General features: G+C 38.5%; 1 protein-coding gene across 8 annotated transcripts in view; it reads left to right on the top strand.

The window, feature by feature from the left end:
- The window catches only part of RIMKLB (ribosomal modification protein rimK like family member B), a 47,587-nt gene that overhangs the window by 5,998 nt on the left and 14,022 nt on the right, over positions 1–27,567 (top strand). For 7 of the 8 annotated variants that reach the window (XM_063356666.1, XM_063356647.1, XM_063356673.1 and 4 more), the window contains one exon: positions 2,557–2,777. In XM_063356666.1, coding sequence (XP_063212736.1) covers positions 2,603–2,777 — 175 coding nt within the window. In that variant the 5' untranslated portion in view covers positions 2,557–2,602. Of the gene's footprint in view, positions 1–2,556; positions 2,778–17,520; positions 17,586–27,567 lie in introns of those variants that run through there. The other variant, XM_063356690.1, reaches the window with a different exon arrangement.

Genomic DNA, 27,567 nt, shown 5'->3' with positions numbered 1-27,567 from the left:
AAAATGGGAGCAAATCCCTGTTGGGAATGAAAACAAGGGTTAGTAGCAAGCAAAATGGGGGGAAGGCTGCCAAAAAGAAAATACTTGTATCTTTGCACCGGTGTTAGAACCAGTACAAGGAAAAAAACCAGACAACCCCCAAAAACCCAAGCAGACTGAAAATCTGTAATAGCTTCTGATTTTATTTTTTTTAAAAATTATGATGAAGTCTGTCTAGTATCTTTTTTTATATACTCATTGTTCTATAGCTCAATTTTTAAAATGAGATAGGCTAGCCTGTTAGGTAGAGCTGCTTTTCAAAAGAGAGGCGGTAGGTGGGGCTGTTTGGTCTCCCCAGTCGTGCAAGCAAGTAGCAGGAATAAAGGTAAATTGACAAGAAGCCTTCTGAACTGTGCCGTAGCAGTGACATTTCTGAAAAATAGAGCTTGTCCCAATTCTTAGCTGAGGATGTTGTTCCAGGAAGTTTTCGGTAAACTACCATGTAGAGAAATCCATTGTTGAAAGAGCCAAAAGTGGGGCAGGATCTGACAGTGGTCAGCCATTGCAAGCCCAGGCCTCACCTTGCCCTTTTCACTTTCAGCTGCTTTGAAGAAAAAAGGGATTATTTGAAATATCAAAAGATATTCTTTACAACCTCCCATACCCCTGTTCCTGCAGGGAACAAACATTCCTTATCCTGCTTTACCTTGGGCGTCTTTACTGCTGTCAAGGGCAGGTCTGCATCTGTGATTGCCTTTTCCTAGCTTCTGCTTACTTTCAGTCTGTCAGTATGAAGAACTTTAGTCCTTGGCTTTATTCTTGCTCCTCATTTACCAAAGCAATGGAAAAAAAGCCACAGTCTTTGCATGTTGTCATTATGGTTCTCAGTACCAGGAATAAAAATGGCCACTTAAAATTTTATATTCTTGTTAAGAAAAAGCTGTGCTAGTAGAAAAAGCTTCTTTAATTAAAAAAAGATAAACTGGCTTGCTCTTATGGTTGTAACAAAACAATCCTTTAGTCCCAAGGCCTGCTGCAGAAATTAGAATTCTTTGTCATATTAAATGAAAGCAGCTGTATACCTATGATCTCTCTGCTTTTACATTTTCTATTGACATTAGGTCCTGTCATCAGGACTACCAGGCAAAACTCCTGTTTCTGTCCCAGAGTTCAATTCTGTTTGAGAGTCATGTAAGCTGTATTGGTGAAAACAATGATTTCTCCCTCCTTATTTTAATGTGAAAGTTTAAAATGTGTCACAGGAAACACCTCTCTTTTTCTCCAGAATTCTTGTTCTCTACACCATGCTGCTTCTTGTTTTTTCTTGTGTAGATGAGTAGTCCATTAACGTACCTGTAATTGTTTTGAAGCTTTTAAGGTATTTTAGTATATAGTTAAAAATAGTCCAGGTCCTCTGTATTCAAAGCAAAGCTGAACTCATGCCTGCGCAGAAGTGTCTTGCCGACGCTGCAAAATTTAATACGCATGTGCAAAAAGGCTTTTTGGTCATCCTAATGAATATGTAAGCCTAGGTGGAGTTATGTATTAGGTAGATGGAATTATGAGAATCTTCTGCGTATAAATAATGAGTGAATGTCCCCAGTAAGGCGTGCTAGATTTGTGGGTTTTCCCCCTAGCACCCAACGTTGAATAAAGCAATATCTCCTCTCTAAAATACTTTTGGTTTCAAGAGCTTTTATTTCAGGTAACACTATCATGTCTAACACCATTGAAATTCTTCAATTCGAACTGTTTTTTCTGGTTTTGGTGCTGAATTCATTAGTGCTCTTTATGCCTAAAGATGATTTCTTTAAAAAATCTCTTGGAGCAAGAGAGGGCTAGAACTGAGATTCAAACCTTGAGTTTGTTTTAGGTTACATTTGTTAATGTTCGGTATTCTTAACATTTTGTTGATTCTCCTTATTCCGTTCGTTTTTCCATGTTCGGGATAATACTAAATGTGTTTCACAGTGGTTGTGAAATATTTGTAAGCAAATCAGTCTTGAAATACCTATGTGGAAAATTCTGTTTTAATGGCTTTCTTCCTTTCTTCTGGATTGCATTTTTAACACAAAGAATTTGGCACACACTGTTGTCTTCCATATATGGTGGAAAGGGATACCTCAAGTCTGTCACCAGTGTTTTAGCAGTACCTAGGAGAGGGGCTGAGTTATTTCCAATTGTAAGGAATTACCCAGTTGTGCAGTTGAAATTCTGACCTTCAGAGATGGCCATTCAAAACAGTTTCAGTCCTTAGTACTGTCAAGAAAGGGGAATGCTACTACCAGTGCCAGTAGTTATGTGAAGTGTGTACTTTTGGATGAAAATAGGATGAGGACCGAGACCTGATTTTTAGCAATGTAAATGGATTTGTTTCTGTTGTTGTTAGTTCTGTTGCAGATTAGGCATACTTTCACACTAATCCGTTGCAGATTAGGTGTATTTTCCCACTTGAAGGTTGGAAGTTGCACTCCACTGAAAAGGACTTGTGCAGGGGGAGTAGGACTTGGTACTGTGGGGAACATGAAGATAGGAGCCTATGTACTCTAACAGAATCTCGTCTTCTCCACCATCTAGAAGTTCCATTGAAAGGAAACGTTGAAGGTTGCAAGACAAGTCCAAGATGTGCAGTTCAGTTGCTCCCAGGCTGTGGTTCTTAACAGACCGTCGCATCAGAGAAGATTACCCTCAGCAGGAGATCCTGAGAGCACTGAAGGCCAAGTGCTGTGAAGAGGAGCTAGATTTCCGGGCCTTGGTGATGGATGAAGTGGTGCTGACCATTGAGGATGGAAATCTTGGTGAGAATTAGCTAAGGCTGGGAATGTGCTGAAAGGGTGCTTGGAAAAAGATTGTAAAACGGAGCATCTGTACTCTTTAATAATGAATTCCATGTGGCCAGGCTACCATACATCATCTAAGTCTTGTAGATGTACATGGTATCATGTTCTTTAGCATTTAGTGTGATAATCAAATATAATTGTTAACTTTGCTAATTTGTGTTAGAACTATTTTTGCCTTCCCCCTGTAGAACAGAGAGGAAGGTTGCTTTAGTTTGTTGATTCCAGGATAAGGACTATAGGACCTCTGAATGAGGAAGAAATTATGGAGTTTCATTTTGCATCGGTACTTGAAATTTATGGGCTACATTTAAGAGTTTCGGGGGCACTTTTTTCTTCTGTTTGTGTTCTGATTTGAAGACAGCAAACACATTTGAAGTAAACGAAAAGGAATTTTCAATGGATGGTACAAGTTGTCATGGACCTAGAGGTAATAATGTGACATAACTAAAGCATGCTGCTGTATGGATGTGTAATTATGTCTATGCCAAAAAAGGACGGGGCTGAAAAACAAAGTATGTGCATCAGAATAATTTGAACTATTACTACAACTTGGTGTTTTAAACTAACGTGTGAGATTTCTGTTCTGTTTACCGATTAGCTTTTTTTTCCTGTGGCGATTAAAAAAAGGAAAAGCAAGACATTAAGGTGTTTTAGAGATGTTAAGTAAAATGATTCCATAGATCATAAGTTTATGTTATAGGAAGAATATTAATACCACCAATTCAAGCTTCGTAACACTTACTATTATAACTTTTTTTTTTTAACTTTTTAATTTGGATTTCCTAAAGGAAGGATGCTGCAGTGTTGTTTTTTACCTTTACCTCTTCCATTTATCTTCCTCGTATATCAGTCAAAAAATACCACTGGAGATCCAGGGAAGAATTACATTTCTGAAAGTTGTATTAGAATAATTGTGTGTGGGAAGAAAATATAGAAGTACTGTCAGCCCTGAAGGAAAGGCTGCCTTTTGAGCTTCTATCTTATTCCTTATTTGGGAATCTGTCCAGGAGGGAAATCTTAAAACTGACTCTGGGGAAGAACTTTGGTCAGAATTTGTACATGATTGTAGCATGAATCAATCAAGCCTGAAACAAATGCATGGGAAAAAAGGATTTTTGATTTTGATATTACTGAACCTTTTTATGTATTTTGCCTTTTATTCTGAGGTGTCTATGATTTTTATCAGAGACTTGAAAGTCTGTAGGATGTCTTCAAATCAAGGCAACTTCTCATCAGAAAGTCTAAACATCTTATTGCTCTTAGTATGCTGTCATTTGCACACCGTGTTCTGCAAAGGCAGCCATCCTGGACTGTAGCTGCAGACACTAAGATGCATAGTCGGTCCTTCAGCATTTCAGTATTGTTTTTATTTCTTGTTGATGTTTTCTTCTTTCATGTCTTCTGTCTGTTTTGGGGGAATTAAATATGGCAAGCGTGAATTGTTGGCCTTTCTGCTCTCTTCCATTTAATGTCTCCTAATGCTGCATCTATTCCAAGAAGAAAAGATAAAATATGCAAGCTGAAAAACCAATACTGAGGAATGTGTAGTACAAGAATGAGAAAACTTCAGGAAATGACTAGAAAGAGAATGCAAAAAAATGGAAATGATTTTCATAGAAAATGTTCATTCAAAACTATGTAAATAAATGACCTTTTTGAAAAGGAGTGAGATAAAAATGCTGAAAGATTGCAGATAGAAATTTCCTTATAAATAATCTGGACTGACTAATTATGATTTTTTTTTTTGGGGGGGGTGGGGGATGGTGGTGGAATTGCCTTAAAGAATTCGTACTGTTAGAGAGAGATGAAAAATAGAAAAATCTTCCGAAAAATCTTCTCTTTTAATTCTCCAGTTTTCTTTTTCCTAGTGTTTGCTCATATGTTGTGATACAGATTTCTGGTGGAGGACACAAGCAAAAGTTTTCTGTTTCATTTTCCTTGTAAAGTCTTCAGTTGTCCTAGGAAAAGGTGTCCTGGAACAAAATCCAGGAGGTAGTGCATTCTCTACCCTTTCAGTTATCTACTGTTGTGTAAGGGGTCCAGGTTGAGTAAAATTTTGTACGACATAGAGGGTTTGATGAAGAGACTGTGTCTTTGGTGGTAATAGCCTGCTTTTGCTTCCGGTTCTACTGTTATTTGTCTTGAAAGCTTAGCAATACAGGGCTCAGACTCTGATGCTAATACAAGGATTTGGAGGAAGTAATAGGTTTTCACGTACTCGCACTTGTGATTGGACCTTTTTTTGTCCTTTGAAACCTAGGCAATTTCTTAAGTAAATTGTTAAATGAATGTTAACTTTATGAAGTCAAGTTGGAAATAACAGGATGTTATTTAAAACTTGAAAAATGTGTTACTTCTGTAGATTATATGATCAGTGATACTTCTTTGTGGACTTGCTGACTGTTAGGAACGTGGCTGAAGACTTCGGAGACCAAAATTTAAGCATAGGACATTAAAAAGCTTGAAATGATTTACCTTACAGAGGTAAAACAGAGTGGAAAAGACACTTCTAAACTTAGGAAAATTGAGCAGAACAGTGGGATACATACCAAAATTGAAAATTGGCCCTTCGGCCAATTAAGCGGTGTATTCTTTGACGGTAGAGCACATTGATTTAAATATCACTGAAGCCCAGAGTGAAGGACAGATGTAGAAAACTTTGGCAATTCTCAGTCTCTTTTCTGTATATGTCAGAGAATGATAAGATTAGCCGTGTACCTGACATGGCCAAAGTGAGAGGGAGAGGAGGGTTATTTCAGTAAGTGGACACAGCTGTACCAACTCTTTGGGTCACTCTTGCTGTACTGCAGGGTTGGATGGGAAGCGTGTCTGGGTTGCCAGGCAAGCCAACGAGTGTAGCCCCAGCAGTTCCTGCTGGTTCCTTCTGCATCTGAAATTTGGGATGACACAGAATCACAAGCACGTCCCCAGCCCCAGCATTTCTGGCCACATGATGAACCGGCGTGCAGCTCAAGATCCATGTTAGTTGCCTCAACACAACATGAGTCCAGAAATGATTGTAAATGAGATGAGATGTAAGAGATGTAGAATTAAAGTTTTTCCTTTAAGTTTAGAAGGAAACTCTTAAACTGATTTATGCATGAACTGTTTTGTAAATAGTTTAAGTTCGTCAAATAGTTTTTGAAAATAACTATGATTCATCTCTTACTTAAGTAAGTGCTACTGCATACCTGCTTACCTGAGCCATGCATGCATTCCTGTTTCCTTTGCACACTGGCACTAGTACTCTGTAGATCTCCAAGGCAAATGCTGAGTTAAAATCAGTGGACAAGTCCAGCTGCATAAAACAATGAATATTTTTCTGATTCTTTGGTGGGCTGAACCTGCTGAAATGGTTACTGAATCAGATGTGCATAACATTGGACAGGAGTGGAGAGGAATGCATGTATGAAAAAAAGTGGAGGTTGATACTGCGGCTGTTTTGATTTAAACGGCTCAAAGTATGGTATGGCTGTAGCCTAAGATTCTTAGGAGAGCTAAATTATTGAAGCTAAACCAGTCTAGGATGATCTACTGCAGAATGGAGCAGCCGCGTTGCTCTTGTCCCTTTCCAGCCTTGCTATTGCAGCTTGCTTTGTATAAGGACTTCATGTCCGTCTTGGCTTGCTTTCATATTGTAGCTAAACTAATCTAATTCAAAAAAAGGTTGACCAAATTCTCTGCTCTTTTGCAGGATCTGGCATTTGTGTGAGTTGAGTTGTCTAATCCAATGGAACACTAACTCTGCCCAAATAATTAACAATTTTCTGTTGAAATAGCTTGCTGCATCAACTCATTCTGCAGTCACAGAACTGCTAGCTCTAGTACACAAGAGTAGAGGAGAATGGGATTGCTCTTTTAGGGAATGGCTTGTATTATGTTGATTTAGTTGTAGCTTCAAGGCATACTTTAAAACAAATTTTCTTTTGGGTGAGATGCTTGATAGTGTCAGCTTTAGGATTTTGTGTGTGTGTTTCTTTGAAGCATCTGGTATTTACTGCTGTAGGGAAAGCACTGGATTACTAAATTAAATGGCTAGTTGCCTAATGTAGTTTGGCGATTCCTATATTCATTTGAAATAAATAGCAGGTAATTTTAACAAAGCTCTGCATGACGTTTTCAGATGCACATCTGAAGTCTTAAAAGTGAGTCCCTTTAAAATGTGTAATTTTAAACTGTTTATCTAAGTTTGCCATTGAAATGATATAACAGGCTTGGGAAATTTGAAACTGGACAAATTAAAGCTTGTGAGCCAGAGTGTGTGGGGTAGAATGGGGGGTAGAGGTGGAGGAAGCCTGTAGGGAATAAGCATGCTGTGAGACTTAGTGGACAAAACCATAATTCATTGTTTGTCTTCTCTTTCTGAGTAGAGCCCTCTTTTTCTTCTCACCTGGGTCTAGGACTTATCAGTAACCTTTCTCACAGACTACACACCTTATCTGTAGGGAAACACAGTTCAAGAACTGCTTGTTCATTGGTGAAGAACGTGCTAGGGAAGTTTGGATCTTTCCTTCATTAAAATTATATACAAGAATGTCTTCGCTAAAATTCTTTGCTATGAGAATAGCAGAAGTTTGAGATCCCTGAGCCAGCAGCTTCCCAGTTCCTTTATTGGGGCCTACAGGAAGGATGGGGAGGGACTCTTTATCAGGGAGTGTAGTGATAGGACGAGGGGTAACGGCCTCAAACTGAAAGACGGTAGATTTAGATTGGATATCAAGAAGAAATTCTTTACTATGAGGGTGGTGAGGCACTGGAACAGGTTGCCCAGGGAAGTTGTGGATGCCCCGTCCCTGGAAGTGTTCAAGGCCAGGCTGGATGGGGCTTTGAGTAGCCTGGTCTAGTGGGAGGTGTCCCTGCCCAGGGAAGACGGGTTGGAACTAGATGATCTTGAAGGTCCCTTCCAACCTAAACCATTCTGTGATTGTAGCTTTTTGGAATCTTCATATTTTCTGGTACTGTCCTGTGAAGGAAGATGGTTTTGAGGAAAATTGCTTTCATGAGCTTTCAGCTGTTAAAGATGCTGGAGTGAGTGGAACTGGAGTGTCCTAAAGCATAAAACGAAGTGTGAACTTTTCCTAGACTTCCTTGAATTTTCCTTTGGGAACATAAAAACAAGTGATCAGCCTAGGTCAGGAATAAAAAGGACATGATAGTCATCTGTTCTTAAATATTACTACTTTGTGCATGGTCAGCTGGCTTTTCTTAAGTCAGATGGATGACATCTGGGAACTGATCTCTCTCTTGTTTTTGCAGAGAAAGTGTTTAGAAGATAGATTCCTTTAACTTGGTAAAGGTTGCTGGTGTGCTGCTTTAGGCATTTGGCTTTCCTATGTGGGCCTGAAATTTGCAATATTAGTCCCATTTAAACCTTAAATCCTGCAAAATCTGATTTTGTTTCACATGATCTGTCCTTCATTTGTAATTTGGTCTGAAATAGTAACGAACAGTTGTGATCTTTGATTATTTTTTTTTTTTCCCCTCACACTGGGTTAGATAGCGTTGGAAATAAGCATGGAGGAATCAGGATATTTGAAAGATTTCTGTGAAGTATAGAAAGCTTGAGGAAAAAGGGTAAGGTTGAATAACAAATAACTCTGTTTTTGGTGTAACGGTAAGAAAAGCTACTCTATCAGCTACATCCATGGTAAGAGAGGACTTTTACACCTACAAAACAATTGCTTTATCAGAATATCAAAACTTAATATTTTTGAATCATCTTAAGTCACCTAAAGACTGCCTTCTGTCACACAGGAGGAAACATAATCCCCTCCTCTTCCTGCTGGCTGTTTCGGCAGTCCCCTGGCATTTGTTAGTCCAGCAGTGCACCTTACTGTAAGAGCTTTTCCTGCGGTGTGCTGCAAATGCCTCTGGGAGTGATGGAGCAGAGGCAACTGGCCTTGGCAAGGTGCCTTGTTGAGCACTGCAGCATTGGCCTGTTTCCTGCTACTAACAGCAGCCAGAGCAACCATTACTTCCTCTGCAGAGTTGGGAAATTGGTTTGTAACTCAATAGTGAGAGCTGGAGAAGAAACTGCATTGTGTACAAAGGACTGGAAGGCAGTTAGACATGAAGTGAATTGTGTGTGGTTGACAGTGCTGGGCTCAGCACCACTAGAAACTGTTTATGATGTTCTTTCATTGTGGAAACTGATCACTTGCCAGTCTGATTGATGTTAAACCTTATTGAGCCGCAAGCATTACTAGTAGGCAGTTATGGACTATATAGAGGGGATTCTGGAATGGTAGCAGTGTTTAGAGGTAGATCACTATGTGACCACCTCAACATTAAATACCTCAGACAAATACATTTCTAGTAGAAAAAAACAGCAATTCAATCATTTGCTTTATTATCATAGAAACAAATTTTAGTAACGGCGTATTTCAATAGCTGCCACATGTTTTAGGAAGAATCGGGTTTTTTTCAGAACTGTGACGCCAAACACAACTTTCTTATGATGCATATGGGAAGAAAGGATTTATACTCTGTGACCCTGGGTGTCCTTGCAGTTTTCTTCCTTACTATCAGGAATTTCTGTACTTACATGAATGGTCACCTGTTATCTCAAGCTGTTGCTAAATAATGAAGGCTAACAATGAATTTGATCTTCTCAGAATCCTTCTGTTTCTTCAGGAATTATCAGTATGTCATCAGTGGTAGATATGGGCTCAGTTCAAAGCTACCTTTGCAATGTGGAAAGGTAGGAATGTTTCTGCAGGGAAGTATTTTATTACGGTCATTTCAGAAGGCTATGTTAAGGACTGAAGTTTTTCATTTGCACGTGTTCCAGAATAGTCAGACAGGAAAATCAGACTTGTCGGGCACATCATCTTGAACATACATGCATGTCACCATATCTGAAAATGCCAGAAAGCATTGCCAGATTTTTAATTGTTGTAAGAATTCTCAGGCATGGCCATCTGGAGGAAAAAAAATGTAAAAAAGACAAAAGCAAGATGAAAGAGGTGTTAACATACATCACAGTCAAGAAATTAAAATTAACCTAACGTTTCACAAGACAGTTGTTATAACTGGCTGGGGGTTTCTGTGTAATTTTTCCAACAGTCCCTGTTCCAGTGCTGTGTCACCTACACGAATTGTGTGGCACAATTTTCTGAGCAGTTACATTGTGAACCAGGTCTGCATGCTGGTGTAGTTTTAAACCAAATCTGCCTCTTCTTGGTGGAGTGGTTTTTTTTTTGGTTTTTTTTGTCCTCCAAGGCAGGGGGTGACACAACTGCACAAACGGTAGTGTGCTGTAGCACTTAAATCAGGAGGGCAAAGCGTGTGTGTCAGGGTTGAGAGGTTAGAAGATACCACAAGTGTCAATACCACAAGTATTGATGTGAAAAACTTACCTTGTGAAACTGGCAGCCATGCTTGTTTTACTAGATTTGTGATAAGTACTCTATTACCTGTTCTTTAAGCAGTGACAGTAGCTTCGGTTTTCTCCACCTTTTCTCCCAAGTCTAGTTGTTACCCATGTTGAGATGGGTCTTCCAGTGTGCAGACTTGTGTTTTAACTGATATCGACTTCTAGGACTTCCAGTGGCTGTGGACAAGTCCCTTTATTTTCTTATTCTCATAAACTATGTCTATAAAATGTGGTAAAATACTGGTTTCAAGAATTACACTTTCCTTTTTTATCTTCTCTTTGCTGCATGAAAAGACTGAAATGAAAAGAAGAACCAAAAAAGAAAACTGTCTTTTTTTTTTTCCCTTATATTGAAAATAATTAACATTGTGATGGTGTCCTTTTAATGATTGTTCCTTGAATGGAAGAACTTACATTATTTCTGTATCAGTTTAAAGGTCCAGTCTTTTTAGGATTTAAAGTGTGATACGGAATTTTAAAATGCCTTTGTAATTGTCAAAAGTTCAAGCAAGCTCTGGTTAGCATAATGTGTTATACGTGCTCTGACAACATGAGCAGAATACCTGAGAACAAAATTGTTCTGAGGTATTCTGCTCATGTTGTGAGAGAAACCCTGCTAGAATTACACTAATTAACTGCCTAACTGCTTTAACTAATAGAAGTCTTTTCCTATAATTCAGAAAAGTTTTCTTGCTCTGTACTTCCACGTAGTGCAAGTATTGAATTGGGGACTGTCTTGCTGTGCTTGTTACTCATCTCAACACATCTGGAAGTAAAATGCGGACTGTCTGGTTTTGTGGTTTTTTTTTTTTTTTTTTTCCTTACTGAGGGGGAATGCTTTTGTTTGTTTGTGGTGGGGTTGGTTTTCTTTTTTTCATTTTTTTTTTTTCAGTGAAATTGTACTAGTGAAGAATTTGGCTTTCAGACCCTAGGAATATATTTTCATGAAAGAAGGGAGCAAGGAATGTTCTCCTTTCTAAGGTAAAGTAAAAAAAGTAATACAATTGAAGACTTGCACTGTGTGTACAGGTTCTCTCTGTTGCAGACACATGATGTTGCATGATAACAGGTAGAAATACTGGAGAATTGAACATGTGCCATACTAGCATAGTGGAAGAACAGATACTGGAAGAGACACACTAGTGATTTGATCAATTTTGGCAAGGGGTGAGGTAAAAAGATTAAATATGCCAGTGTTCTCTCCTGGATTTTTTAGCTGAGAAGGGTGTTGGGCTGTACTGACACAGTAAATAAGGTAGATGATTTTTTTTACAGTAATACTTACAATGTAACATCACTGTAATAATATGCTCAAAATCCATGCTGTCAAATCCTGTTTCTTGGCAGTTTCTATCTAAAGAAGAATTAGAGCTGGTAGGGAAATATATAGCAGTCAGAAGATCAATAAATATCTCCCTTGAGTTCTAAGAACTTGATTTTAAAGTGTCCTCTACGTATCTAGCCTGTTGCCTTGTGTTGGTACAATGCTGTGGAACTTCTTCTGGGGATTTCCTTTTAATTTAAGGTTTTGCAAGGACAGAAGAGGAAGTTTTTAGTAAAAAGTTGTGTAAGTGTTCCCTTTAGTTCTTCAGAATATATAGCTTTATTGTTTGAAAAGCAGTTTAGAGATACAAATAAGTAAGTAGCACAGACAGAGCTGTTGGATCACAACACAAATGTGATTCTCAGTACAGGTCTCTGCGTTGTGCTCACCATCACAACTCTGGGTGTCCCCATTCACTGGGAAGGCATAAGGAGGTTTAAGCCAGCTCAAGCCGTTAGCTCTTTTCAGAGCTCTTTTGGGTAGTTCAGTTTTTATACTCTCGGTTGGGCTGAGCCCTATATACGCTCCCCCATGCTGGTCTGGTTATCTCAGGAAGACGTTCACATTCTTGCTGCTTTCCTGGATGAACATTTACACAACCAGTTGATACACTCAACCGAGAGACAGCCGATATCCCTAGCTGTTATGACCCTTTATCTTAAAAGCCACCTTGTGGTCCTCTGTCATAGTGTGAGGTCAGCTTTCTTTGCCACAGGTGTGGCCAGCCACTTTGCACATTCTTCCCAGAGCGTCGCAAGCACATCACCCATGCCCATCTCTAAACTCCTTCTCAGGGGTTATTGATCCATTACGTGGAGAGAATTTGCTGGCAGCATATAGAATTGGGAGTTTTGGGCATTTGTCTGGGTGTAAGAGACTTCTCTTTCAACTTCTGTCTTAGGTGGAGGAAGTAATGGAATATAAGTGTATATTTTCGCAGGTTCGTGCCCTGACCTTAGAGATGTAATATTTTCATCTTTGACTTGGTAGATACTTGCTTTATGTAAACATAAAACAGTGATATGAACAGGAAAACTGTATGGCCTAATGATTGTGTCAATATTTGGATTCCATATCCAAGTAACTCTCTTTGATGAGGTAAAAGAGTATCTCCACCACCACCAAATGCTTATTGTGAAAAGTGGAAAAATCCTTTTGTGACCTTAGTGTGAAAAGTCAAGCTGCTGCTTCCAAGTTTCTTTTTATGCCCCAAGTTGTACAGTGAAGGTCTAGAATTAATGAAATGATTCTCTTGCTTTCCCCTACCCCCAATAAAAATTACTGACTTAATTTTTCAATTAGTTCTTGAAGCTGCTTGGACCATCTAATTGAGAATCCTCTGATTTAATTTTTGGTAGAAACATTACTTATATTAGAACAAATTAAATTTGGCACTCAAGGGAATCATGGCCTTTAATGCTTTTGTTAGTTTTTTTTTTTGCTATATTGGGACCCTTTGTTCAAACAGTATTTTATGAAGTGACAGTACCGTATATCATGATGGAACGTAAATGTGTATGTTGTTTCAGTACAGAAGAGCCTGACCTATCAGTAGTATATAGGTTTTGGAGAATGTATAACTCTTTTACTCAGTAATCCCCAAATAATACTCATCTGAAAATCTTAGGGCACTTTGAAAACACAGATCAAATCCTCAGTAATATTATTGTAGTACGAGTGCAATGATTTGCCATGTTTACCAAAGCAGAAATCATATATAGGAAAGTTGAGATGTGTCTAAGGCACCACAGTAAGTATAAGACGTGATTTAAGCCTATGACTAGGTTGTTAGCTGCTTGCTTCTATGTACGAAGACCAATGTTTCTAACTTAATTTGCTTGTTTTATGCTTTGATATCTGAATGGGTGACCTAACTGTTGAAACTGCTGATGTACTGACCCTATGTTTAGTTACTGTGAAAGTCAGAGGATTTATTTAAGAGTATAATTTCAGACACTTGAGATGGTAAATGGATGAGATGTCGTAATCTGTAATGCCTTCTTCCCTGCTTTCCAGTAAGAAGGGCATGTTGCTTCATTTCTCTCTTATGTGTGAAACAGACCAAACCCAAGGTTTCATCTGTGGGCCAGGCAGGTGACACTGATACAAAACTGATACTTTGCTTAGTTTGGGCCAGGGTCTTGGGTTTTAGTACTGCTTCTGTTCTTAAGCGACATACTGTATCTGATGAAACATTCTATGAGGTGTTTTTTGACATTACAGATGGGTCTCATATCACCCATTTTAACATTACAATGGAGCTGGAAACCAGTGGGAGCATGGGTTGTATGCTGAAACTTCTTTGAGAGGAGATGCAAACTGAACAAAGAGCCTCAAATGGAAAACAAATTTGGGCACAAGGCAGGAAACTGACTGGTTAGGGTGGTATTCAAAATTGCAGGCCAAGAAGCTACTTATAGTAGGAGAAATCTGTAGTTTGGAAATTAAGTGGAAAAATAAGGAGACTAGAATGAAGGTGGGACACAGAGGAAGTGGAAGCACAAGGTGTTGCATTTAGGGGGATGAATCCTATGGCAGGGCGCGGAGAGTGGGGAGTGAGAAATTGTGACAAAGCAAGATGCATGCAGTGGTTTCTGACTGAGTGCCTGGACTGGAATCAAACATTGCAGAGCCTTCCTCTTCTGCAGATAAAAATTCCTCTGCGAGTTTGTTACACAAGTGTTTGCTGACAGTGGAGCCGATTAACCTTAAGTGCTAGTCCCCGTAGAGGCTGCTGACCCAGTGCAGCTGACACTTAGCTGTCAGCTCAAGTGTCAGAGGTCTATATGGTAGATGAAACCATTCTAACGCTCATGCTATGTTCCACCACTGTCATGCATGTGTTACTTAGATGCTAAATGATGAAGTTTGCTTTTGTTTATCTCCAAATGTAAAGACAAATTACTATTAAGAGTAGCAACATCAAATCCCCTGAAAATCAGAAACTGGCAAAAACAAATGTGCATTTTTGGGTCCTTTGTTGTGCATTTGTTTTCTGATAGTATGTTTTAAATTATTTGGTCACATGTTACTTTTTCACCAGCCTCTTTAATCTACAGAGTGTTCTGCTCTGGGAATGTAACTTGTAGCATATGAAAGGAGAAGACAGTTTGTAGGATGCCTTCTTTGCGATTACAGGAATTTGTGACAACCGGAGCAGAACATTGCTGGAATACAAGTGTTCATCTGGTGATTTAAATTGGACTATTTATTAATTGCCTTTAATTGCATATTTTTCCATTTTCTGAGTGCCCAAACTTCAGATATTAGGATCAGCTTTGTGAAAGTGATGAATACTTGCATGCACACACACAAAAAATAAATTGGAGCAGCACTGGCAAGTAAGAAATCATGGTCTCTCAAATGTGGCATCTAGAATTCCTTCTTTAAGTCTTATCTTTGGGTTTTTCTTCCCCATGTAGGAAATCAGTAGAATACTCTCTGGTTTCCTGTGGTATCTACAAAACAAATTAAGATTGTGGAGCACTCAGATGTTACCGTGATAAGCACAACAGAGAAAACTCATGAAGAAATTAATAATGATGTGTTTCAAGCAAGGATTTCAGTACACCAATCCATGGCCTACACTGAACAATACAAAAGAAAATACAGTGCCAAGTAGCTGCTTGTTAAATGAGTGCTGTACCTCCTGTTCGCATTAGAAAAATAATATTTGTTCATGTAATTGAAGACATTATGTGGGTGAGGTTGGGGATCAATGCTATGGACATGTCCTTGTGGCTTTTTCTAACCTTTATGTGCTTGACTCTGTGGATTCAGTAATTTTCTCTTAATGTAGCTTTTTAATGTAATATTGTATACGCACATTCTTTGTAAATAATGTATGTGTACGTAGGGACTGTGCTGGATGCATCAACACTGTTTACTAGCCAGGCTTTGAAACATTTACATGTAGAGAAAAACAGGAGTGATGCAATGATAACCTATTACTTGGGTAACCCAATACTCTTTTTGAATAATAGTCCATGGATATACTTACATTCAAGATACATACGTATCCTGTCACTGAGAATGAGGAGTTATTCTATCTGTCTGAATACCTGGAGAGGTTGCGCTTGTGCCTTGTTCTCCCTCATACTTGCTTCATGAACATGTAAATTGGCATGTCCCCATTGTTATTGTACTTCTCAACAGTGTTGGAAAATGGCTTATTCCATTCCTGGAATTCTTTTTGTTTGGGTTCTTTTGACAGTACTGCTTTCAGTGTTTATATTTAATATTTTATGAGGTGCCTTGCAGGCTGTTTTTCACGGTTAAGAACATCTTCATATATGTGTGTGTATATATATAAAAGCAATGTATTACTTTTGGATATCAACATGAAGTATTGGACCTTCTGTTTCTGGACGAGGAACAGAGCCACAGCATGAGCTACATTCTTAGTTCTGTGGCCAGGCAGGTTGTTGTGCTTTCAGTTGAGTTTTTTCTTAATATGAAGAAGGAAGGGAGCACTAGTGAACCTGACTGAGCCTGCCATGGCAGAGGCAGTCAGTTGTTATGATCTTGAAATTGTTTTTTAGGAGTTCTAGGATTTCCTGAACCAACCACATGTATCTTTTAGCTCATTGTTCTAGGAAGCAGAGCCATCCGAATCTTACTCTTCATGTTATTGAGGGGTGGCTTTCATTCCTATATCATGCCTTTTGCTTCGCAATGAAGAAGGTTTTTATTAACAATAAAAGAGACCATATCAGGTTCTCCTGCTAGTGTTACTATGTGTCCCTGTTTCCCTAACTCACATATTTGTGAATATCCTGTAGACTAAGATTAAAGTTTTAGCTCTGCTTTGCCTCGGTTGCTGTCTATCTCTGCTTATTCCCAGTGAGGCAGTTTCGGTAGTTGTACCTTAAAAATTCTTTAAAGTTTTGGAGTAGTTCTTCCTTGTTCCACAAAACTAGATTCAAACTCAACTCAGGACCTGAAGGGGACAGCTTTCTGCATCTTTCTGTGAAGGCCTATATTGTTGGATGACTGTTGCTGCCAGCAGGATGGAATGGTGGTGAGCAAGACCTGTTTTCAGTTGTTTATTTATAGCTTAACAATAAGAGCTTTAAAACATTTTTTTTTTTCCCCTTCATTACTTTGCTTTCCAGACAAGGTTTGCCTTTACCATATACCGAATTTCTTCTTAAATCTTTTCCCAAATTACATTGTGGTCAGGGAGGTTCCCCACCTCCCAACTATCAAACGTATAGAGGCACTTTCCACTTTCAGCATGAAGAAATTTATTTTCACTTTTTTAATGACTAAAAACTTGTCAGATGATCGTGATTGTGCAAAAGAAAGAAAGGACGTTTCCCAGTGAACCCACAAATCTAGTTTGAGCTCTGAAATAGTGATTGTGGAGCGTTCATCCTACTGTTACAGGCACATAAGAGGCCAGGCATGCTGCAGGAGAATGCTTCAGAGAATCACAGAGTAATTGAGATTGGAAGGGACCTTTAAAAGGCATCTGGACCAACCTTCTGGTCAAAGTGGCCAACTTGAAAGCTAGAGCCAGCTTGGAAGTTAGATGAGATCACTTGGGGCATATCCAGTTGTGTTTTGAATATCTCTAAGGACAAAGCCTCCGCAACCTCTTAGGGCAATCTGTCACAAAGCTTGACCACCCTCACAGAGAGAGAAGAAAATCCAAATACGTGGTCACAACTGTGTTTGCAAATTGTGTCTGTTGCTAGTCTCTTGACTAGCTCTTCTTACTCCAAAGCAAACCTGCACATATGTGATCTGCTCCTTTGTGTGGAGCGTAAACTCTCTTCCTCACTTTCACAGCCTGTTCTTTTGAAAGAGCCTTTATCCATTCACCACAGCACTCCAGGCATGTGAACTATCCAGCTACCAATGAGGAGAGATTACAGGTTGGAGTCACGGTATAAGCATAGGTAGAAAGGTAAAGTTAAGTTACTTAATAATGACTGGAAGTTTTTGAGATGTGCATGTTCATATCCTGCTTCCTTTTGTTTTTCTGTCAATCTTCCCAGGATCATTCTGGCCTAAGACTGAAATGGTTCTTTGTGCAGTCCTCCTTACATGCTTGGGACTAAAGGTGAGGCAGGATTCTGAAAGTGCATGCCCTTTGTGGATGCTTTGAGGTGAATAAGGTCTGTGGCTGCAAGCGAAAGGGATGCCATACCTGTAAACTGCATGTCTTAATGCTTGTAATTGTTTGTCATGCTTGAACAAGGCTGGCAGCTGGGCCTTTATAGCAATTCTGCTGCAAATTTTTCTTACCTGGCAGAGTGGGAGCCACTGGAGAGTGTATCATCTGCATAGGGCAGAAGAGCAAGAGTTGCAGACAGGCTTGTTTTTACAAAGTTGGAAGGTGGGCTAGCATAGTGACCATAGAGGTGTAAATGTAGGAAGAAAAAAAATATCTCACTATAGACAATTCTACTGTCCCAAAATGGCACTATCTTGACAATTTGAGCTGTTCAGATCATTGCTGTCGTTGCTATGATCCAGCCTCCTCTGTTGCAGTTGACACCTGGGTTGATCAGATTCTACAGTGAGCTCGTTCAGTTTGCAGTATCTGGAGAAATCAAATTCCACGAAAAAACAGAATAGTTTCCTGCTTGTGTAGGAAGCTTATCTGCTGGGTCTGATGAGCGCTAGTATGAGTGCTAGGGAGTACTATATGCCACTGTAGGATTGCATGGGGCTGGAGAGTAAAACTGTGGCAGCTGAGTGATTAAAATTGTCTTAGAACCAACCTTATGTCAGTGTTTTGTCCAACACAGAGATTTCTATAGAGGTGCTCATTTCTTCCCCTTTCTTGCTTGAGCCTTCCAAGGTGCATAGCATGCAGTTAAACCTTTTCCTCTAAGAATTCTTAATCTTTATAAATTGTTAGCGGCAGTCTAGAGGTGAATGTAAATTACAGTTCTGTTACTTAGAATGGATCAAGAGTGACATTTGGTAATGAGATTTCTATGATTGTGTTGCTGTAAAGTGGAAGAACTTAAAGAAAAATGTAATCTGCAAATATTTAAAGTGGATTCTTAGAGGAATCTATGGAGGAGTGAGATAAATGAGCTAAGGAGGCTTGTCATACCTGATGCTTGTAAAAGAGCTTCTCTTTCCCATCTCTGCCATTGATTTGTTTGTGATGATGAGATCAGTAGCCCCTCGGTGCTTTTTGTTTCTTTGTAAATTGGGCAGATGCTTATTTCAGAAAAGAGAACTTCAGAGCGTGTAGTGCAGATCAAATGCATATAAAGATATTTATCATTTTCTAGGGACTGGTAGACTCAGGGCTACAGTTACAACCTAGATATTAGTGATAAAACGACTGATCTCTTAAATGTGTTGCATCCAAAGGTCAAAACAAGCTGACAGTGGGGGATGTCCCTTTTGCTTGCTTTAGTCTGCTGTCTGTGAGTACAGTACTACTGCTGCATGATTTTTTTATTTGACTGGTCTGGTTGGAAGGACTGTATACCTGTGGAATTCTGAGGAGCATTTTCTTTTATGAAGATAGTTACAGTTTGTGTGGAGTGTCTTAATGGGGGAAGATACTAAGCAAATGTCTTAATTAGCTAACATCTTTTTGGCACTAGGTGGAAGCTTCTGCCTCCAGAACAGGTGAGAAATAATACTGTGGTGTTGTATTTTCATTACAGTACGGGCATGGAGCACACGTGCACCTACTGCAGTGTAGTTTTAACCCTCTAGAGCTGGGAAGAGGAAACAAGCCCAGTGAACGAGAAAAAGCGAATTTTTCCTTCTCTAGGTTTGTTTTGTGTATGGTTTTACATTAATGTCTGTCAAAACTTAAGAAATTTTGGGTTGTATCTTTTCGCCTAGAACAAAATTTTATTTTGGTTTTTTTTTTGGTGTAGGAAAATACTGTACTCATGAAGAGACATGAAACTGCTCTGTAGTGTCTCCAATTGATAAATTTAATGCAATTTTGACTAGAAGGTCCTTAGACTGAAATGACGGCTCAAACAGTAGGCTGAGGGGATCTTTCCATTCCCCAGAATTCAGGCTCAGTTAAAGATGTTTAGGAACACTTGGAAAGGGCAGATAGTTAGATATTACTTATTAAAAGTTTTTGACAATGTAGAAGTGCTTCTAGATGTCTTTTCTGATAGGGGAGACAGATAGGAAGGATACATGTCTTCATTACAAATTGAAAACTCACACGGGATGCTTCTCCATTCATCAGTTTGCTTAAGTAATAAAAGGGCTAATTACTGAAATGAAAGAAGTTATTGTTTGGTAGCAGAGAGAGATGAGGTGCATAAATTATGCATTTTGAAGGTATTTAGTAGATTTTTGGCATTGCAGGGAAAATTTTAGATTGGTCTCAGATGGGAGGAGAACGCTCTGCCATTCTGGGTTGTTCCTCTGGCTGGTTTTCTGCTTTTGGGAGTGTTAATCTGTGTTTTCAGAGTATTCATAGATTGTTGAAACATTGAGTTTCTGAGCCCATTACAATTGTATACCAGTATTTATCATAAATATTAGCTTTGAAATAGTTTTGGTACCATTTTGAAAGGGTTGGGTTTTCAGTGTGTGTTTAGGGTTTTTCCTACTTGTCAGTACTAGACATAAGAGACATCAATACAGCTTTGGTTCATACAGTGTTCAGTTGTCAGGATATCATATTAATTTGACATTCACATTCACTGCAGATTATCTGAATATCTTTCTAAATTGATTATCTTATCTAACAACCATAATGCAAAAAAACCAAAACATGATCTAAAGTAGTACAGAATCCTCTGTAAATAAATACATAAAATCCTTAGACATAGGGCTGTATTCCTGGCCATTCTCACTGCTTTCTGTTGTTGGTTCTGACATGTCTTGTTCAGTGATATCCTGCTCTGCACGATATATATTCTCAGTAGATATAGACAGGTGTCTGCTCAATTGTCACACTGGTTCCATGCTTGACTCAAACTTTTCTTTATGGCTATGTGACAACCCAAACTTAGAAATTGCTCTGGAGTAAAAATAATAAAAAAAAAGTGCTGCCTGTTTGGTATTAATTCAGAGTTATTGCCTCATCTGATTCACTTTACAGCCGCATTAGCATTGCTGCTAGCACAAAAGGAGGAGCAGTGTGAGGAGAATGAGTGTACTAGGAGCAGAATAGGACTACTTTTTTTGAATGGCAGTGCAAGCTCAGGTCTTACGACTCTGCAATTACAGTACTAAGTGAAAAATATGATAAAATGTTTCCTAACATAAATGCAGATCATTGCTGAAAGAAATGGTCCTGCTGTCCCCTAACAAATGAAGCATTCCTATTGCTTCCCTTGCATTCTAATGATTTAATGACTACTTGATGGGCTGTGTTAGCTGGTTATCAAATGCAAAAATAATCACTGTTTTTCCTTTTTAATTTTTTCTCTTCCCCCCCCCCCCCTTTTTTCTTTTTTCTGCCTTGTTTGAGAGCAACAAACTGATCTGACTTCCGATATGGTTGTATGATCACTAGGCCTGATGCGAGGTGAGAATTAGGAGTATGGGGGTACAGGAGATGAGATGACTTTTTGCTGCAGCATGCAGTTGAACCAGGTTAAATATAACACGAAACTGCATATTTTATTTAAACAGTTCTCTTTTCTGGAGTCTTATCCATGTTTTATGAGGTCTGCCTGCATAAAAAGGTTTCTGTGTTATCTTTAGGGAAGACCAACACCTTACAGCATGTTCTAGACATTTCTGGAGAAACTGCATTAACCCCCCCAAATTCACCATCATTCTGTCGCACTGTTTTTGAACAGGTGAGGTTACTGAAGCTATGACACAGCACTTTCAGTTATCGTGGTCTACACAGTCAGACTTTGGATCAGCATGTTAGCACTGAAACACTCTTACTACTACTGATGTGCAAGCTTTCCCTGATTGTGGACACTGCTGTTCTCAATCTGCGTTACTGTTGACCTTGGGAATTGTAATCATGCATCAAAAAGGCACTACTTGTTTTAATAAATGTATAGTGTTAATATATTAAAGGAATGACCCAAACCCTTTCTCCTAGCAAACTTTTGAGATAAAAATTTGGAATTATTTAGCAGCCTTTAACACCATTGGTCATTGAGAAGAACAGAAGAAACTGATAAATAGGAAACGTGCTGTGTTAGAACCTCTTTTAAATTCCTTTTGAGAGCTTCCTTTCATGCAGAGTTTCGTAAATGTTGCTTTTCCCCTGTTACTTTTTTGTATTTTGCATTTGCACTTCTCGTTTCTTCTGGCCAATATTTTTTTCTTTCTTTAGACAAGTTGTTAATGGTTAAAAGATATTAAATGCTCTTGGTTCTGTTTTATTTTTTTAACTTTTTACTATGGTTAGACTATCTTGGTTTTGTGTGTTTTTTGACTGAGATTCCTTCAAGAAAACTAAAGTTACTTTCAGCTTGCTGCAACAAACTTGGCAGTAGCAGTGGATGATGAAGCTGTTGCTGACCCAAATGATAATCTCTAAGATCCTGGTCTGCTTCAGAGTCAACTGAAAGATTTTAAGATGCAGAAAATGTTAATATGATACTGACACTGAAAGAAGTAGAGGAAAGCCTTCCCTATTATTCCTACCTACACGTTTTTGCTTCTGTGCTGCCTTCTCTTTCCTGTGGATTCAGGTCATCGTGTAGTTGTGCAAATACTTTTGCAGGTAAAGTGAGAGGCATCGTGGGATTTGGAAGCAGCAGCTGCAATAGCAAAAGAGCAGGACTATTTCTTTCCATGGCAGTGATGTTTTGTGTGGTTTATGGTGTTTATGTCCGAGTGGTGGTGTCTTAGATATTAGAACTGATTGGACTTTCACTGCCCAAATGGCAGTCTGTCTTAATTCTCACCTCTCCGTGTCTGTGCATACCTGTCCCTTGCTCTTGCACTATGAGATCTGGTTAACTGAGGTCTTGCCTCACAAATGTCTTGGGTAAGTAACTGAGCACAAAAACCCCTGAACGGTGCTCTGCAAACATAGCTATCTGACCTAACTCACTGAGAGGATGAGAGAAGTGCCAGAAATGGAGCAAAGGAGAGTGGCACTGTATGGTCAGAACAGGGCAGCAAGACCGCCTCCATCTGTTTTGGTGTTAAGTTTGTTCTCTCAGTATCTTGTGAAACCTCACCCCAAAGTTAGTTTGATTTTTTTTTTCTTATACCAATTTAATACTTTTTTATTAAACAGTGTAGCACTGTTGTTCTCCCTCTCATCATGCCTTATTTGTTTTTTCCCAATGTTGATGCTAACAACTGCGAAGCTGTGTAAGCTGAAAACTTCATACTTTCCCCTCCTCTTAAAACTGCCTTCCTCTTGGTCACTAACACCTGGATAAAGGATGGATGATGGGAGCACATTGCTGGTAGTGTGGTAAAAGAAGATTGTCCCCATGTGTGTTGGTTCTGGCTTAGATCAGATCAGCTTAAACTGATCATGAAACCCAAGGTTTTTTGTTTTTTACATGTAAAACAGGAAAGAAAGTATTTGTAGTAGAGTTGCTAGAAATACATCTTAAAGGCACATAGAGAGTGAGGGCAGGATACATAAATCCTGTTTGTGAGACTGGGCTTTCTCTTAATATGAAGAATCATTATGTTAATTGAGAGCTTTGGGAAATCTAACAGACAAAAGACAATCTAATGACTGCTTATGCAGTGGCTGCATAGCTCATGTACATCCATATACTTGTATAAGAATTGTGGGATCTTTTTTGCAATATTTAAGTCAAAATCATCTCCCTTGCAGTCTGAATAATTAACTTGAGCTATGAGAGACTTTGCTTTGTTATAATTCAAGTAATTCAAAACTTTGATCAACAGCTATGTTTAATTTTTAATTTCAGTAAATTTAAATGTATCTCATCCTGAATATTTTTTCTTTGAGTTTATGCTATGAAAAATATTTAAAATTCTTCTAATTTTGCCTGGGAGCAAAGTATAAAAGCACATGTGTGATGAGAACTTTAAAAAACCTCAGTGGGAAAAGCAGAAATTGACTTTTCAAGGTGTTTGAAATCACATCTTTTCCAACACTGTTTTGTTGTGTTTAATTAATCTTTTTATTCCCCTTTTGTATCATTTTTCTTTACGTTGTTTTTACAGCAGTCCATATAAAATGCATCTTAACAGCTACATCACTAAAATAGTGTATATTTCTTTCTATACTTGTCTTCTAAGTAGTCTCTGGAAATGTATTCTTTTGTTAGAGATGCAAAGTTTCTTAATTGTGTGAGTGTTTATATACATATAATAATTGTAGCTAAGGCTTTAACATGATTTCAGTATAGTTTCCATGTTTATATACCTACCATAAAATCAATTCTTGGAGCAAGATGGTGGTCTAGAATTAGTTTATGTTTGTAATATACCTTTTACTTTATATTTGGGTCCATTCACTTCACATCCATAACTCTGAAGAAGTTCTTGTGGTTTGGAATTATAAGCAAACAATGTACTGTGACTAGAAATGTAGCTTAGAAACACAGATCTAGCCATGGTCAGTCTACTTAGTATTGGTTTAGTGAGGTATGCATAGAAGCATGTGGTCTGTTTCCCTCTTGTGCCCAAAAAGAACCCCTGTTCCAGAACAGCCATAATCACTTCGAGCTTCATTGTCCTTCCCAAGTTTTTCACTGTTTTAAATAGCCTCTGTATTTCTAAGAATGATTCTGTGCTCTTCCTGGGGAGGTGAAGAGGTCCTCTGAGTCAAGGAAGGGACATGATACAGAGCTGGTTTAACTTGGGTACCTGCTTGCTTTCTGTTTAAAGCTGCAGCAGTGGCCTCTTGTGAAAGTTTTCGCAATGCTTGCGTTAGGATTTTATGAATTGAAGCTGAAGCTGCTCCTCTTTATTTCTCTGTTCTCAGTTTCAGAAGAGAATGGGTTAGTACTGTTGTAGAGAGGTCAGTTTTGTCTTTGCTATGTGTGATTTCATTTGAACTGCTGGGCTATATGGAAGTATATCTTGGCAAGAAAGCCTTTTTGGTTAAGTTTGTGTGGAGAAGGAGACTGAGGTCATATTAAACCCATAGGGTTAAATTGTTAATTTGGTTTGAAAAACTAGTAAATAGGACTGAAAGGGATAGAATATGAACATAAACACCAAGCATAGAATTATTGTAGAAATCTGTTTCTGTGTACACTAGAGTGAAAAATAGCTTGGTAATACTGAATATCAAAGGGGCTTTTGCATGGCAGTGAAATTTTGGAGAAACTGTGACAACTTAGTGTTCAAACTAATAAAATGGGGTTGTCAGATGGTAAGTGATGCAGAGGAGAAAATGCCTGTGGCAACTCCCAAGGGGAAGTTTAGTTTGGTGTTAATAAATTGGCAAATTTCTAAAAATTCAGTGCTTAGCTGCTCTTCAAAGGTTAAGTTCTAGTTTAAATAAAATTGCATTTAAAGTGCTGTACTTTACTATGTATCACCCAATTTGTGGGTGTTTATGTTGCTTTCATTTTGCTTTGTATTCCTTATGTTGCATTCATTTTATGTTATTTATATGTTTATTTATAAGATAGATATGCAATGTTAAGTCAATGTTTTGCAGCAGGCTTTTGAGGTATACAGTAGTATTTTGTTAATGTTAATTCTACTTTTGTTAATTATTCCTAAATAATTTTTTCTGCTCTCTTGGCAGAATGTCTGTTCAAAGTATGCTGAGTTTTTAAAATTTTAGAGATCTAGTTCTGTCTTGAGTTTGGTGAGGGAACGCATATCTTGTTATTGGCAGTAACTGCTGTTAAAGTTTGGGGCATTTCACTTTTCAGTTTTAAGCTTGCTTATATATGGCAATTAGGATGAAACACTTAATTCTCTGCAAGTAAACTGTAAGTAATTATTGAACACTTTAGAACTTTACACAAATATTATGCAGTGTCTTGTTGCTGATAGATATCGGGAGGATGAATGAACCAGAAATCGTAATGCACTGTTTTGAGAACAGGAGCAAGTCTAGGTTTGTAGAAAAAAAGTAAATCAGTGATTTCTGTTAGAACAACTGATTAATGGGGAAAAATACGTAGCAGAATGCCATGTCCTCAAAATATGAGGAAAGGTTTGTGTGCTGCAAGGCTAGCCTGTTTCTCCCAGCTGAATTAAGTTGGATTGATTATAGCCTGCTTGCTGAGTGACTGTTCATTTGGGAAACGTTAGCAGCTCCATGGATGGATAGATGAATAAATTGTTATAAGGAAGCTGAGAGAGCTGGAGACTTTCAGGATAGCATACACATCTCTGAGGAAAAATCTGGGTAATATTTTTGGAAGTTCTTAGGCCCTGCTAGTTCCTGTTGGGAATGTGATGGGAGCTGGTGTATGTTTAATGCTTTTGAAAATTTGATTCAAATTCAATTTTTTTGGAATGCTGCATGCACAATGACCATGCATTATTCCACTCGTATACTGTGCCTATTAGAAAAGTGTTCCACATACTGGATTTGCCTGAATACTGCAACGCTTTTGTCCTGCGTCATTTTACTTATGTATTTCAGAGCAGTTGGCATTTATTAGGGGTTTCGCCAAAGACAGAAGCAGTCGTTGAATTTAAATTCTTCTTCTGAGAAGTGGCTGCTTGTGGCAGCCGTGGCTGCAGCAGTGAGGATTTCTTTCATAGCTATCCATGCTTTACAGGGAACACTTTAACTTTGTTGTCACATTTGGGTACTTCTCACCATCACACAGTTCTCAGATAAATTCTGTAAAATGTGTCTTGGAAGTCAATTTGAAAGAAGATGACTTAATGACTATAATGTTTTATGTTGCTGGATTCATGGCAGCACTGAATAGGGAACTTCTGCAAAGACACCTTTTGTGCATTATTGTTGCTGTTGTGATGCATTTGGTCAGAAATGTCATATGATATGTCATGAACTTCCATGGGCATCAGGGCAATTACCAGTTGTCTTCAGGCAGAGATTGAAAGGCTTGGTGTTTTTCATCTTGAAAACCCATTTACTGATTCAGGTTTTTGTAATGTACACATAAAAGTAAATGTATTTATTCTGGAGAAAGTTTTTTCTTCATTGTTGTATGTCAACATCCCATGGGTTTCTTCCCCAGTCCATAGCTTCTGACATTTCCAGCTACCTTAGTCTTTTAATCTATCATAAAATATCAGTGAATACCGATGATTCAAATTGTATAAAAATAGAAGCTTGATATCAGTAATTTGATTTACGTGGAAGCCTACTCAGGTCTCCTCCTGCTTGTGTATTAAATATTTTGAGCATTTAGCTTTGTGTCATACCATTTTATTGAAGAAGTTGGCTGTCATTCTTGCAGTGACATGCTGTACTTGAAGACCTGGATTTGAGTCCTAAATACTTTGTGACCTTGATTACTGAGTTTGCTTTTTTTAACTGTTTTCCAAAATTATAATTTGGAACGAAAATGCTTTTATCAATGTATTTGATATTACTGAGACTTTATTTTTTGTTAAAAATGCCTGATGTTTGCTATAATGAGAGCTATAAAAGCTCTGTAATGATTTTTTTATGTCCTTGCAAATCTTTGAGGCTTGAGACCTGTCTCCTGAAACCATGTTCCTTCTGTGAAAACATTTGCATTGTTTCAGCAGAAAGGACAGTTGTTCATAACATGCAAACTGGACATGAGATACTGCTTTGCAGCAGCTATTAATCTGCTGATGAACTGATTCTTGAAGAGATTGGAAGGGATTTGTGTAGCATACAAACTGAATAGAATGAGTTTCAAAAACGTCTGGCAATTTAAAATGCTGCTTGGGTTGAATTAAGGTGTTCAGTGGTGGCAGAATGCTGTCAATGCAGAAGCGATTCTTAGAGTTTCTAAAGCACAAGAAAGTAGGATAACTGGGTAGATGAGGCACCGCTGCTTAGGGATTGTAATAGGTGTGTGGCTGCAGTTTAAGAATTTACGTACTCAGGCTGTGGATGTGATTGACTTGCAGAAGTGTGTTTGGCTTGCAGGCTTCATGGGATATTGTTACAACGCCTGTATTTGGGCACTTAACTTGTCCCAGTTGTGTAGTGAGATTCGTTATTGTAGAGTCCCTTCATGGAGGCATAAGGGCAAGCATTTTGCCTTGTGTTT

The sequence above is a fragment of the Chroicocephalus ridibundus genome, chromosome 1 (genome assembly GCF_963924245.1).
Source record: "Chroicocephalus ridibundus chromosome 1, bChrRid1.1, whole genome shotgun sequence".
Lineage (NCBI taxonomy): Eukaryota > Metazoa > Chordata > Aves > Charadriiformes > Laridae > Chroicocephalus > Chroicocephalus ridibundus.
Note: the sequence above shows the minus strand (reverse complement) of the source record. Positions and strands in the feature narration are given on the sequence as shown.